This window comes from Antechinus flavipes, chromosome 2, assembly GCF_016432865.1.
Source record: "Antechinus flavipes isolate AdamAnt ecotype Samford, QLD, Australia chromosome 2, AdamAnt_v2, whole genome shotgun sequence".
NCBI lineage: Eukaryota > Metazoa > Chordata > Mammalia > Dasyuromorphia > Dasyuridae > Antechinus > Antechinus flavipes.
In genome coordinates, this window is record NC_067399.1 from 230,661,473 (window position 1) to 230,677,344 (window position 15,872).

General features: G+C 44.8%; 1 protein-coding gene across 17 annotated transcripts in view; it reads left to right on the forward strand.

Moving 5' to 3' along the window:
* CAMK2B (calcium/calmodulin dependent protein kinase II beta) overlaps nucleotides 1-15,872 on the forward strand; it is a 287,804-nt gene that overhangs the window by 181,711 nt on the left and 90,221 nt on the right. For all 17 annotated transcript variants that reach the window (XM_051976448.1, XM_051976450.1, XM_051976449.1 and 14 more), the window contains exon 4: nucleotides 10,246-10,300. In XM_051976448.1, the coding sequence (XP_051832408.1) occupies nucleotides 10,246-10,300 (55 nt within the window). The remainder of the gene's footprint in view (nucleotides 1-10,245; nucleotides 10,301-15,872) is intronic.

The window sequence follows — 15,872 nt, forward strand, 5'->3', positions numbered from 1 at the left end:
AGTGCAGGAAGAGGGACCAGAATAGGTGGCTCCTTTCCGCTCTAACCTATGAATCCATGATCCTGGGATTCTCTGGAGAGCTGATAGATGGGATGACATTCTTCAGAGCTTTGCCATTCCCGAGGTGAGGCTAGCTGCCCAGACATCTGTTCCCAGCACAGAGCAGATGGCACTGCAGGATCTTTCATGTGATCCTTAGATTGTGAGCTCCTTAGGGACAGGGACTGTCTTTTGCCTTTATTTGTATCCCCAACATATAGCACAGTGCCTGGCACATAGTAAGCATTTAATATATATTTATTGATTTGATTAATTGTTCTGAAAGAAGAAAAATGAGATTCTGAGAAATGTTGCAGCATCTAAACTTTTTTATTTTTTAAATTTTTTTATTCCTGCAGCATGCTTGAGAATGACATGATGGCAGATGTCAGGCAGCCTAATACCGAATTGAGAGAATTCTCTTCCTCCCTGCATCTCTCCTTCTTCAGGTCTGGAATGAACTACATGGGGCCTAGGATTATTTTCAGGAATGGAATGGCATCTCCCAAACTACCCTGTGGATATTTTGAGGCAATATCGTATAGGCACAGAAGAAAGAGTATTGGCAAAGAGTATTTGTGCTCTTTGTACAAAAATAGTACAGGAAAGAGTATTTGGAATAATGGGATCCGAATTCAAATCCCAGCTTTACCATACATACAGATCACATCATCCCTTCTGGCCTGTTTTCTTATCTATGTGTCGGGGAAGCTGGATTGGATAACCGCTCATGTGGCTTCTAGCTCTAAATTTATGTTTTTAGAATCCCATCCTGGAATTGATTTCTGGGGTTGTGGGTAGACAGGACACCTTTCAGAAACACAGAATTTTAGATTTAAAGGGAATCTCAGAGACCATCTAATCCAACTTATGTTCAAGGATCCTTTTCAGAGCATTCACAGAAAATCCTCGACTTTCTAAGGCTTTAAACCACACCTCATCTGCTGCTGGCTCATTTTGGGACTTCCTCAGCATGGGCTTCCTGGCTCTGGAATAGAACTTTGGTCATTGCATGGCCTGCTGGCCCTGAAGTATTCTTCCACAAGGCTCTCTTTCCTTCTCTCTGGGTGAGCTCCTCTTGAAGCCTCCATTTTGTGAGAGGGAACAGGCTTTCTTTCATTTTCCTCCCTATACTGTTCCTGATTTTTGGGACCTTAAAAACGGTATTCACCTCTTAGCTTTCTCTTCCTCCCCTCCCCGCTAAGGTTTTTTCAGCTTCCTTTTGAGTACTGTTTTCCTTCATTCAAAGATAATATCCTTGAGGGCAGGAACTGCCTTTCTCTTTGCTTATATTTGTTTTTCCAGTGCTTAGCAAGGTACCTAGCAATCACTTATTAAATGCTCTCTCCCTTCCCTCCCTCCCTCCCTTTCTTCCTTCCTTCCTCCCTCCCTCCCTCCCTCCCTTTCTTCCTTCCTTCCTCCCTCCCTCCCTCCCTCCCTCTCTTCCTTCCTCCCTCCCTCCCTCCCTCCCTCCCTCTCTTCCTTCCTTCCTTCCTTTCTTCCTTCCTTCCTTCCTTCCTTCCTTCCTTTCTTCCTTCCTTCTTATATTGATTTGATCTTGCCTCAATCCCTAAAACCAGTCCAACTCCAAAACAGGGAAAACAACAACTAGAAGAATTATAGCCTAGATATTTTAGCATCAGATCAGCTTTTGCCCTGTTCCCGCTAGATCCTTTCTGTATTTCCCTAGCCCTGAGCTCCCATCTTGATAACTCAACTTAGGACCCTCATTAGTCCAAAACTGGGACCCTTTGTTAGGATCACAGACCCATAGAGACCAAATAGTCCAATCTTCTCTAACAGGAAATCGAGGCCCAGAGAGGTGAAGTCATTTGTCCAAGGTCACCAAGGTGGTAAGGAACAGAGTCATTTTCTGAGCCAAGGTCTTCTGATTCTAAGACAAATACTTTAAACATTACTTGTGCCGACTCTTCCAACCTGTTTTAGGCAAAGAAGATGTCCTTTCTCAAGCAAAGTAAAAAGGCAGAGAGTGAGCCCCAGGTCCCCACTGCCTTTGTTGACAGAATTTAGTCTTAAGCCAACAATAAGCCTTTACCTGTTTCCATGGAGCAGCATCTCTGGCATTGTAGCATTCTCCATTATCACTCAGGAAGTCGGTCTAGTTGACCATAGACCCATTTTGAAACAGTTGATTTTAGGGGAGCCAGGCTTAATGATGGCCATTTTGTGGAGTATATTTTAGAAGCAATTCTTAAAATATTTAAGCTTCTCAAAGGACTTTACCAACATTATTTGGTTTGATCCTCACAACAACCCTAGGAGGTGAGCTTTATCATCATCACATTATTATTACAGAGAAGGAAACTGAATTGGGTAAACCCAGGGTAACACAGCTAGTGACTGTCTGGGGCTGTATTTGAATGTAGAATTTCCTGATTCCACATCCCATCCTCTATCCCTTGTGCCTCCTAAGCTGGTTGAACTAGCTTGACCTCTGAAAATCCTTGGGATTCTGTGATTCCGGAATTTAGAGGAATTTGGCTTCTTTGTAAGCTGTGGAGGAGAATATCGGAAAGCCGAGTGTGGAGGAGAATATCAGAAAATGAGAGACTGTCAATTGATCCTCCCTCCCCCCCAAAGTTCCTCACTCCATGCTAATATTTGCAAAAAGAGAGAAGAACAAAAGGAAAAAAAACAAGCAGAGGAATTTCTATTTTCCTTAGTATCTCAATTTCAAACCGGGGGGTGGAGGGGGGAGATAACTGCCTACTTTTGACATCGTGGTTCTAGGACTTGACCCACACTGGATGCTCAGTGAGTATTAATGATACTAAGGACAATCTCAGGACCCCCCTCCACTGCCACCTTCAGAACCCTTACCTAGCACCGTGTATGGAAATCTTGGCTACTTTTTAGCACCATCTGAGTAAAGGTGTCCAGAAGTCTGTGTCGCATTCACAGAGCATCTGCGTTGGGAGGCAGCTATGGGGGTGTCTCTGGGGGGAGGGGTGCTGCTTGAGCAGATGGGCCCACAACCTGCTGGGCTCACAGCTATCTGGATTTATTAGGCAATTCCAAATTAGAAAGGAATGGAAAAGGGGAGAAGGAGGGGAAGGGAGGGAAGGAGAATAAGCTTTTGTTTTAACTCAAATGATCTTGCATGAGGGTCCAATAACGAGGGAGAATTGTGTGGCGCTCTCTACTTGTGAATTGGAGTGAAATGAGTGACTCCTTTACTGAATGATTCCCATGATGATCTGGAAGGGGCTGCAGCCACATCTGAAATGGAGAAGGAGGAAAGGGCAGCAAAGGGAGCTTCAAAGGCAGGAGGAATCCTTGGCTAATGAGGTTGGGAGCAAAAATGGCCAATGAGGGAGCAGTGAGGAGAGAGATCTGCTGCATTGTATGTCTGGGTCAACAGGGAAGAAAAGATGAATTAGAAGAGGCTTAGGTTTGAAGTTGGGGGAGCTGGGTTCAGGTTCTGCCATTTCATTGACCAAGTGCTCTTTGCTCCCTTTATGACCTTGGCAATAGATCCTCAGTTTTCTCATCTGTAAAATGAGAGGGGTGGACTAAAATTGATATTCCTCTGACCTTAGGACAAGATGATCTCCAGGGTCTCTGCCGACTCTTCTGCATGGTGTTGTCAATAAACAATGACTTAATGTCCTCCCCTCCCTGAGCCTTTTAATAGCAGTTTTCTGGAAACCATATATGCTTTAAATTCAAATAAATTTAATTCAGTGGAACAAAAATGAATTTCTAATGATGTATTTCTAAGGAACATAGCAGCCCAAAGAGGATTTCTTTTTGGAAGGGAGGAGAGATTGGTCGTTCCAAATTCCATGAGATCTAACCAAATATACTAAAATGTCTCCTCTGCTTATGTAACTTCCAGAGCTAATAATGATAGCTACCATTTATATAGCACTTTAAAACTTGCAGAATGTTTTACACATGTTGTCTCATGTAGTCCTCATATCCTTCCCTGTGTGGCAGGTGCTATTATTATTCTCCCCCTTTTTTATACAAATAAAGTGACTTATAAGGAGGTTTAAATTAAATAAAATCAAATGATTTGCCTAGGATCACATAGCCAAGAGTATCTGAGGCAGCATTTGAATCCAGGTCTTTTTGGTTTCTACTCTTGGACCATATTAACTTGTTGGAGGTCAAATAAGTAGAAACAAAGCTTGGATTCCCACATAGGCCCCCTGACTTGGAATCCAGCACTCTGACCAATGTACTGTGCTTTCCTTTCCATTTTGGCCAATCCCCTTCTTTTAGAGAAGTAGCTGGGGAGATGCAGGAAAGTTAGCTTGCTCAGGTTCACATGGGTAGTGTCAGAACTGGGACAAGAACTTGTCTCCCGTGTCTTAGATGGGTGCTTTCCTGCTGTGGCTGGGGCATCCTCCTTGGGGTCCCTACTGCATGATGGGTGAGGGGGCAGTGGATGTTCAGCCTGCATTTTGCTCATTGGTCCAAGCAGATGTTTTCCCAACTAAACAGCATTATCTTAGGCTCACCGTGATGGAAGGAAAGGTTGTGGAGAAGGAGGACACTTCTCAGCCAGTCAGAAATTAGGACACAAATTGGAAAGCAGCAAGAAAAGGGGACAAAGCTCAAAGCACAGCTGCCCATTGGTGCTTGAAATAAGTGGATGTTCTGGAGGTCTGGGAAAGGAGTCGCTCCTTCCCAGTAACCCTTGTGCTACCAGTAGCTATATCCCAAGCAATGCAGCAATTTGGGGAACTTTTTTTTGGAGGGGGGTGAATTGGATCCAGGTCACAGCTTTGGAGAAAGAAGGGGACAACCTTGAGGTCATCTTATCCAGCAGTCTCCTTGTTTATCAGTGGGGAAACTGAGGCTTGTACAAATAAAGTGACTTGTTTGAGGTACCATGAGTACCTCATTATTCAATTCCAGGTAGAGATGATTTGTTTTCAAGCTCCAGTGCAATTTGCATCCTCTACTTCCCTATTTGCCCTGTCTGGATAGAACTATATGGATGAACTTTGTAATCACCATGTAGATGGGATATTTTTGCTGTCCACTTGGAAGTGGCAGCTCTAGAAATACCATAAAATGGCAAGATTCAGAAAAGAGGGCTCTTGCATGGTGAAGTTCATGGCAAAGCTAAATGGGATGGACTTGGAATCAAGTTTGGTAAAACCAACCAACAAACAAGAGTCAACCCTGATTGTAGAGCAGGGAGGTACTTCCAAGGTCTTTTCCTGTGGTCCATCTTTTTTACTTTTGATTCTAGTTCCATCTTTATTTTTTTCATTTTCCCAACTTTATTTTTAATAGCATTTTATTTTTCCAAATACATGCAAAGATAGTTTTCAACATTCATCTTTGCAAAACGTTATGTTCCAAATTTTTCTTTTACTTCTTCCCCTCCCCCCAAGACAGCAAGCAATCTGATATAGGTTAAACATACTATATCCCATCCTTGAACCAGAAACTCCTCTATATGTCCTGTGGCCTCTACCCAAAGACCTCTTCTTAAGGGGAACTCATTCTGTCTCTCTTCCATTTTGGTCTGACCCTAACTGCCCAGAGTGATAATATGTCCATCACAAACTTCTCTGGGTTATTGGAAGGCTCATGTGGAATAATGTATTTTAAAGTGCTTTGCAAAACTTTACGTGCCACATATTTGTAAATGTGAACTATTATTATCGATCAGGCAGTCAGCAAGCATTTATTAAGTACCTGCTGTGTGCCAAGCACTACTGTCACTTCTTGTAATATAAGTACAAAATTGAATTAGTTCCTTCCCTGAAGTAGATAATAGTCTGATGGAAGATACAACATATCTTAGGAAGCAAAGACTATTTCTTCCTTCTGTACCTCAAGTTATCTTGGATCTGCTCTATATGCCTGTGTGTATGGATTGTCTACACTGATAATATGTAAGCTCCTTAAGACTAAGAACTGTTTTTGTCTTTTTTATTTTTTGTACTTAACACAGTGCTAGGTACATAGCAGGCACTCAGTAAATGCTTGTGGCTTGATTAATTAGAGAAACTGCAAAGTACAGAAAGTTGTGCTTATATCCATTTGTCCCAGATAGGTTACTGCCTTTGGGCCTGGCTCTCTTGATTGCATAGATTAATAATGCCTCACATATGTTTAATACTTTGAAGTTTCCAAAGCATCTTTTGAATCAACAATGTGTGTGATAGTTATTATTATCCCCATTTCACAAGCAAGAATCAGAGAGCAGAAACTTCTGATGGTCACATAGTTAGAGATCTTGGAGCTGAATTTGAATTTAATTTCTTTGACTTCAAGTCCAGTGTTCATTTCCACTCCTCTAATAGTTCCCTACCTTTTCAGTCATGAAGACCTCCTTTTTAATATCTTGTTAGAACCATTAGGGTCCTGTAGGAGTATGCTACTGATGTTGTAGCTCAGTAACTCTCAGTAATGAGCTTCCTACAAACAGTAGATACAATTAGCTAAAAACCAAGGCATTTACAAAGGTGATGCTAATAGTATACAGATACACCAGGTTGTAGATAGATTTGAGTGCCAGGAAAACGATTTGAAACGTTTCTTGGTGGACTCTGCGAGTCACTGAGGAGCTGTGTTACTTTTTCTTCACTGTCAGTCTCAGGATTATGAATTTGGGATTGGAAGCCTTTTTTCTTAGACTGCATACTGCTGCTAACTCCAGACTGTGTGCTGACTTCTTGACACAAATGAAGTTAAGTAGATCACCTGGGGACTCTTGCTTCAAAGCAATATCTGGGTTCGGGACACTGAGAAATAAATTATTGTCGAAAAAAGGCAGAGAGCTAGAAAGCAGTCCCTTGGAAGAGCATGGGGATGATTAACTCATGCATTCATCTTTATCTTTCAGGACAATTTCTTTTCTTCTTTTCATGCTTGTATTCTAAATGACCTCTTTCCAAATTTTCGTTTGGCATTAGGGAAAAACAAGGAGCTTGCAGGGAACAGTCTTTGAGTTGGAAAGGATTGTGTAAAGGTTATTTACTCTAATCTTCCCACCCAGGGCAGAATCCCTGCTGTAGCAACCTGGACAGATGGACATCCAGCCTCTGCTCTGTTATCACTAGGGAAGGTGTGCTTGCTGCCTCTTGAGTCTGATACTGGACAACTCTAGTTATTAGAAAGTTTTTCCCCTTATGCTGAGCCAGAATCTGCTTCAGGAGCACAAGTGATTAAAGATAGCCTTCGGCTTTCAGCTCCCATCCTTTGGGAAATGATGAGCCAGCTAAACAGGGTGCCATTGCCAAATGGGAGGGAAGAGATGGACTTGAGCGCCACTTACAGCACATTCTCAGAATAGTCAGGTATATTTAGTTACAAGGACAAAAGACAAATATACGCTGCTTGACTAAACCCCAAACATTTCTCATCAGAAGAGGAGGAGGAGTGAGGGGGCTGGCTGACCTCACTGCTGTGCTTATGATTCTCTCGCTTCCCCCCACCCCAACTAGATCCCACATGGCTGGTGGCTGGGCAAAAAATGTTCCCAGCTCACCAAATACACCCAATTCCATGTGATTCGGGGAACCTTGAAATCTTGGCATAATAATGAGAGCGCTCAGTGTCTCTGAAGTCAGAGGACCTGGACTGAGATCCCTTCTTCTGAAGTTTACTATCTCTGTAATCATGGTCAGGTCATTTGTCCTCCATGGGCTTCAGCTGCCTCATCTGTACAACATAGGATTGGACTATTGAGTCTCTGAGGTCCCTTCTAGGTCTGTGAGAACTCTAGGTCTGTGATTCTATAAGCTTCTGCAACCTCTCTCGTTTTAAAAAAAAATAGCTTCCCCCCCCAAATATATGCAAAGATAGTTTTCACCATTCATTCTTGCAAAACCTTGTGTTCCAATTTTCTTCCCCCTCCCTTCTCACCTCTCCCCTAGACAACAAGTAATCCAATATCTGTTAAACAGGTGCAATTCTTCTATACATATTTCCACAGTTATCCTGCTATACAAGAAAAATCAGATCAAAGAGGGAAAAAATGAGAAAACAAAATGCAAGCAAACAACAATGAAAAGATGAAAATACTACGTTATGATCCACATTCAGTCCCCATAGTTCTCTTTCTGTATTCTTCTGCAATGTCTGGCTTGTTAGGAGTCCCTTAAGGGGCTAGTCAACTTTGGCCTTCTAGAACCGTGGAGGAGATAGGGAATAGTTTTGAAAGATCAACTGTCACCCTTTAGCATTAGAGCTGAAGAGGTCTTGGAGCTCATTTTGACTAGCCATCTCATTTTATAGAGGAGTGAACTGATGCCCAGTGGAGCTGAAGGAACTAATCTAAGGTCACACAACTGATTAGTAATAGGACCAGTGTTAGAACCAGTGACAGGACCTATTTGTCCAGTGTCCTTTCCATAGTACTGTGCTTCCCAGAAGGAAAGCAAATGTGGTGACTGAAGAGGAAAGAGAAGGCCAAGAAGTGAGGAAAAGTATTCCCGTCAACATTAGCTTCAAGGACCACTTCTTACATGAAGACTTCCCTAATCTCCCCAGTTGTCAGGACTTTTCCCTTTTCCCACCAAAAATTATTTAGCATTTACTTTATATATCTAACATATAAGATCTGGAACTTAAGATGACCCATATTCTGGCCTGCCCTTGTCTCTGGGGAGATCATTCTATCTACTTTTGTGGGGAGCTAAAGGAGGCCTGTGATTTACTCCCTTAATCCTTCACTTTGCTATTTCCAAGAGAATTATTAGGCTAGAAAGATATCTATACTCTACATGTAAATTTACATTACAATGTAAATGTAAGCTATAACAATGTAAATAACAAATGTAAATCTGTACTCTACATGTTAGATAGTTGCAGAGTTCAGGATAAAAGCTGCTTTCCCTGGTTACCCCAAAGATCTGGCTTAGCTCCTTGTTGCAAACACTTATTGTGTAAAAGACAATCATAGTTACCCAACAAACTCATTTATTGAAGCAAGTCATAAACAATTATACAGATTAGATTAGATGATAGAACACAAGATTCAGTGCTTCTTCCACTACATCTTTCTCAAAGAAGCCTACATTTGCCTCTGAAGTCTTTCCAAAGTCAAACAGTATTCCCATCTCTCTTCCATTACCTGTGTTCAGGCTCAGAAGTCTCTCAGCCAGTGAGAGTCATATTTCTCTATACACATGCAGTGTATAAAAGGATTGTCCTTCAGGGAATTCCCTGAGCCCACTTGGTAGCCATATGCCATATATATTTTATATTTCCTTATCTGTGTACATATTGTTCCGACCTTACCTTACCCACACTCCCTTCTGTCTTTGTATTTCTAGAGCCCAGCACAGTGCCCCTCCCAGAGTATGTGCATAATGATTACTGGTTCAGTTGAATTGAATGGTGGGTAAAAGGAAAGTGGCCATGGGAGTGTGGGTAAAAATTCAGGGTCATCTGCCTGTGACTACTGGGAATCCATTCTCTTTGAGAGAGAGCTCAGTGTTCTTTATGGGAAGTACCTGGAAATATGACACCTTATAATAGGTAGACTTCCATGTCATAAGCTGGCCCTTCATGGAGTTTATTTTTAGCTATATGGAAGAACTGAGGTTTAACTTTTTTTTTCTGGACTGGGCTCCTCTACTGACCTTCACTTTTCTCTATCCTTATTTCTCCCAATGGTTCCTTTCACCAGAACCTAGAGATATTATAGGGAAAAGCAGGCCTCCCATATGCTAATTTGAGAGCTGGAAAGGACTCCAGAGACTATATGTAGTAGTAGTCTGGTGCAATGGAAAAGATTTGGAATCAGAGAAGCCGAGTTCAAATTGTGACTCTATAACTTATTAGCTGTGTGACCTTAGACAAATTGATAGACCTCTTTTGACCTCAGTTTTCTCATCTGAAAAAAGAAAGGGTTATACTTCATGACCTTTAAGACCCAGTTCTGAATCTAGTCTGGAGTTGGTCCAACCCCCTCATTTTACAGAGGACTGATAAACTGAGGCTTAGGGAGCTAAATGCCTTGTTTTGTTAAATGACTAAGAAGTAACAGAAGCATGAGCTCCTCTGAAGCTAAACCAGGTCATTTGGCTCTCTTCTCATGGCATCCCATGCAAGGCCACTCTACAGGAAGGTTTTGGGGTCTTCCCCACTCTGGGATCCACATCCTCTTCTTCAGTGGCTGGGTCTCCTTGGTAGACCAGCCAGCTCCAGCAGGGAGCCACTTGGGTGATGGATTGCTTGCCCTCACGTGCCTTCTATCTTTTGTTTTCACAGTTCGTCTCCATGACAGCATCTCCGAGGAAGGCTTCCACTACCTCGTGTTTGATCTGTAAGTATGGGAGAAAGCTGTTTGAAGCTGGAGGTGGGAGGGGTGGAGGGGGTGTCCCGAGGATGCTGGATCTGAACTCTCTGGCGACCCCAGAGCTCACATGCCGTTTTCTTCCCTCATTCCAGCTCCTTCCCATGCTGAATAATAAACTTCCACAGAACAGGCAAGGCAGGGCTCTCTTAGGCCAGTACTTCTCTATTCCTGTATTTTTGGTCAGGTTTTCCATTGGTGGGCAGGAAGGCACCCCCTGCCTCTCCCCTCCCCCCACCTCCTCCCCATCCCTAGGGCTCATTCTCCTGTTTTCTCTCTTCCTGCCCAGGAGCCCTAACCCTGACAATTTCCCCCTCTGAACATTCTTACTTTCTCTATTGCACTAAGATTTTTTAAAATTCAGGACTTTGACAGGGAAAACTTATAAAAATCTGTTGTTTGGCCTTCCCTTTCGTGGTGTGCCAATCACCTGGGCTCATCCTGGCTGGGTGCTGCATACCCTACCCTCTGAGGAGAGATCAGCAGGATCTTGATCTCTACAGTCCCACTAGTCCCTGGCCAAGGAACGTGTGAGAAGGGCAGCCAGGAACAAAGGCCCGGAGATGCCTTTCCGAGGAAGGCCTCCTTTCCCCCTTGAGCATGGGTTTAGAGCTCTCAGCCAGGGCCCAGCAGGGCTACGTGCCCGCTGTCACATGCGGGACCTGGGATTGAGACCCTGACCTCCGTCCACCACCGGGCCCGAGCCTTTTCTCGGTGCTGGCCTGTGGAGGACGTGTGTGTGCAGGTGTGCGCATGGGGGCTCTGCCACAGAGAACAACTTGTTTGCCCCAGCCCGAACGAGCGTCTGGGGGCTGGTGAGGAGGCACTCAGCTGCCTCTCACTTCCTGCCAGATATAGAAGCCGGGTGATCTTATCTCCCCCTGCTCCCTGACAGCTCCCGTTAAGCAGCCGGCTATATTTAGCTGTTCCGAGTGAGTCAGTGCCGCACTGAGACCCTGGAGCGGGAGGCACACAGACCTTGGCGTGTCCCTGCACGGCCCTGCCTCCTTTCCAAAAGAAGGAAGGGAACCTCCGGGCCACTGGTCCAGGTGGCAGTGGTTGACTCTGTCTCCTGTTGCTATGGTTACACTGGACTCCTCTTTCTTCCCCACCCCCACACATACGGCTGGTTGTGAAGTGAAAAAAGCTTTCAAAGAGCGTCAGATTAGTTCTTTATTTCCAAAAATGCTTGTTGTCCAAGGACATGGGAAACTATAGGTCTAAGGAGCTCACAGTCATGTGGGCCAGGGCTACATGGGTCCAGTCTTGCATCTTTGGACTCCCTGAACAAAAGAACCAAATTGTACCAGAATTGACTTCACCTCCATTTTAATGCACCCTTCTTGGGACCAGTTGTTACCTAGGAGGTGGGGTGTCTGTAAGACAGACAGATAGATGGACAGCTGTGTCACTCCCAAGACCCTGGTTATTTGGAAGCATCAGGAAGGGGATGATGGACCTTAGAAATAATCTGGTTCCAATATGTCATGTTACAGATAAGGAAAGTGAGGTCTGGTGAGGATAAGTAACTTGTGGGAGATCACAAAAAGGGAAAAAGGAGAAGAGTAAGGATTTAAACCTTTGAAGGTCCTCTAGACAACAAATCCAGCATTTGCCTTCATGGCTGCCTGAGCACCTGGTTATTAAGGAGATCACCAAATCAGCTGGGTCACCCCTGTGGAGGTGGTTCTGGACTCAGACACGTGAAGATCCAGATGACACCCAGACCGGTGGCCACTTTCTTCTCTGGAGGCCCCCGTTGTTCCCCTGTAGCACCTGGCCTCTCCGGCCAGGTTTTCCTCCCAGTTCTTGCAGAAATGCTGTATCTGGTGCACAATTCCTCAAAGGAGAGAGCTGGCCTAAAAGTCAAGGAGGGAGAAATGTCCCGGGAGTTTGGGTTTGCAAACAAATGGCTGCAGATATTTTTGGTGCAGAGAAGATGAGGGGATGCTGGTGGGCGGGGGCAAACAGGAACGGGGACTGTCGCAGAAGGGCTCATTCTCTGAGATGACAGGGCCGAGCACAGTGAGGGGACTGTGGATGCGAGGGAGCCTCTGACAGGCCTGGATGGAGGGGGCTAGAGTGCAGGAGGAGGTCTAATGGAATGGGCTGGGGGAGCTGACTCCTTAGTGCTAAAGCAACCCCAAATAGCCCAGTCCCATTGGTCCCCAAAGAAACTCTCAAAGGGATATGTCTCAGACATTTCTGCATATTTCTAGGAGATTGCAAAGTTGAGGGATAGGGTGAGGAACACAATGATGATGAGGAAACTGATAGCTGTGGAGGCAGGAATGGGGACCAGTGCCAGGGGATGTGAAAGGCCAGTAACAGTTTTAAAAAAATAACACTGGTATTCCTTCCACCTCCACACCTAGACTGGGTTGGCTCTGCTTCCAAGAGAACCTTGAGAAGAAGCTTGAAGTCTGAAATAAAGTCTTTTTAGGAGTTGATATTATTCAAGGAGCAGAAGGATGGTGTGACTTGTTTAGTTTTGGTCTGCAGAGAGATTTCTTCCAGCCCCCTTGGATGGTCCATAGAGGACCCTCTAGAAGTCAGGGAACATCCTTCATCTCATTGTTTCCCTCTTCACTGGCCCCCAGTGGGATGCCTCATAGAAAGGGGCTCCCTGAGTCTTGCTTGATAACTGCTGCTACAAGCCTGGCTCCATTCTGGGAGGCCCAGGATTCGGCAGGGCCACAAGACATCTGGCAGTGTCCAGCTGCCCCACAGGAGCTCAGGAGGCTCGCATCTATATCCCTGCCATACCCCCATCCTGTTCCTAGAGTTATTGTGGCAACAACAGACTCCACAGCTGGAGGCCCAAGCATTCAACACTGAAACGTGGAAGCTCTCCCAAGAATTCTTATTCCTTCACAGGTTTTCACATCCCTAACCTGAGGCGCTGCCTGGAAGAAGGACGGAGTTGGGGAGGAGGGGAGGGGCTTGAGCTGCAGTGTGAATGTCCTGAATCTGCCATCTGGAATTAGGTCTCTTCCCAAAGCTGGACCGGCAGGGCTCCCAACTCCCCCTCAGCAAACAGCCTGAGGGAGCTCAGGGAACAGGTGGAATAGGTCTGTATAGGTGAGGAGGGGGGCTATTTCTGAGCAAGCCTTCGCTGAAGGCCTATCCTGCCTCATTTTGGAAAATGTGCTCATCAGAGAAAATAGTAGGGGAGGGATAGAGAAAGCAAGAATGAGCAAGGCAAAGCAAGTTTGTTGAAGAATGGCTATACGGAAATATAGTTTGATACATGAGACTGTGTGTGCCAAGATAGTCCCACATGTAAAGATATCCAAAGGTCTTGGGCAGAAGAGAACAAATCTTGAATGTACCTGTCCTTACCACCCCAGAGAAGCCATTTCAGTTGTGGGTGATAGGGGGAAACCCCTCCTCTGCCATACAGAGCTTTTCCCCCAGAAGACCTTGTCACAGTAACTCCTCCCTGTTGATACAAAGCTATTTTGTCTGACACTCCCAAAACTCTGCCCTTACTCCCTAATCTAGAGTAAGTAGAAACTGAGTAAGGGTGTACATAGTCATACTGGGTTGCTAGCCTTCGAGCACTTCCTGATCAATGAAATGAGCTCCTAGTGAGCTGAGGGATAACACTCTGTCTCAATCCTGATCTGGTTTCTGACTTCCCGTTGCACTGTGCGTCCCTCTCAACCTGCCAAAAGCAATGGGTAGAAGCTGTTGGGAGAAAGACTTGGGCTCTTTATAATGTATGAGATCCTGGGGTCACAGAATCACAGAACTTTGCACTCAGAAGGGTTATCAGGCCAGCCACCCCCCTTAACTAAGGAAGCGGGCATCTCCACTAGAAATGCCTCATCTGTGATCATCCAGTCTCTTCTTGAAGATCTCCCACAAGGGGAGAGCTTATGAGTTAGAGCGAGCTGAAGATGGAATGGACTATGGTAAGGCAGGTGCTGAGTTTCCTACACAAGGGAGAGGGGCACATGGGATGGAGTGGTATTTTTTCCACCCTGTGATTCTGGGATTTACTGGCTAGGATACAGCTGCCCCTTAGGGGACCTAGTCCATGGCTCATTCTGATCCACTTCCCAGCAGTTCCTCTAGACCAGGGGTCCTCAAACTTCTGCCCGTGGGTCAGACGCGTCAGCTGAGGACCATTATCCCCCTCACCCAGGGCTATGAAGTTTCTTTATTTAAAGGCCCACAAAACAAAGTTTTTGTTTTTACTATAGTCCTGCCCTCCAACAGTCTGAGGGACAGTGAACTGGCCCCCTATTTAAAAAGTTTGAGGACCCCTGCTCTAGACCAATGATTCTCAAACTTTTGTTCTCAGTATCTTTGCATTAAAAATTATTGAGGGAATCTCCAAAGAGTTATTGCTTATGTGGGTTATATTTATAGATGTTTATCATATTAGAAATAAAAACCAACTTTGAATGTGTAAATTCAGTAAAAGGATTTCAGAGATCCACAGGACTGTCTGGATCACACTTTGAGAACTACTGCTCTAGACAGCTGTTTCCTCCTCTGGATTGATGTGTCTTTTGAAATGATCATTGCTGAATCGTTCATGAAAGCAGGCAGCAGCATAGGCCCCCCGAAGCATGAGCCAGATGTGGCCCCAGAGCCCAAGGGCAGAAAGCAGATGGACAGACTGCTGTGAAAAGACCTCTGCTCACTTCTTGTAGATATTCAGAGTTTTCACCCAGGGGGCTCTCCTAAAAGGGTTTGGCCCCTGCTGCCAGACAGCCACCAAAAGCTAACGGATTTTGGGAGGCAATGGGCAAGGTCTCTGGCTGTGTGCATCCTGGCCATTGCTTTTAGCTGCGGGCCATGAACTGTGCAGCTTTTCCTCTCCCCCTTGTTGCTCTGGATCTTAAAGCCATGAAGACCTGAGCAGCCCAAGCCAAACTTTTGGATCCTGTAGTAGCCTCTCGGCCCCAGGAGAATGGATAATTAGGATTCTTCTCCAGGGTCTTACTCTTCTAGAATCAGAGAATTTCAGAGTTGGGAAGAACAGAAGCGCTAGGGTACTAGAAAGGGGATAGAAGCCTGTAATTAGGAACAGCTGGGGTAAAATCCTGCCTTTTACACTTGCCAGTGAGGAGACCATGGAGGAGCCACCCACCTTTATGAGTCCTAGTTTTCTTACCATCAGAATGAAACAGGTAATTGTGAATTTGCCATCTGTGTAAATATCAAATTTTATCTCCTCTGAGCCTTATCTGCTAATTATAGATCATACTTTTATAGGCTTTAAGATTCACAACGCATAAGTTTATAGACATCATTTTATTTGAAGTCTCACAGCAACTCTGGGATGTGGGTGTTTCTATTATTATTCCCATTTCACTGTGGAGTAAGTTGAGGCCCATAGGGATTAATTGACTTGCCTAGGGTCACTCTAGCTACTAAATGTCTGAGGTGAGGTTTGAGCTCAGTTCTCCCTGACTCTCTGTCCAGTGCTTTGATCTACCTGCCATCTCTACAGCTTTCTCTGCACATCCAAGACAGGTATTCTCCAGCCTCAACTCCAAGGCCTCAATATCAGAGAACCTGGTCATAT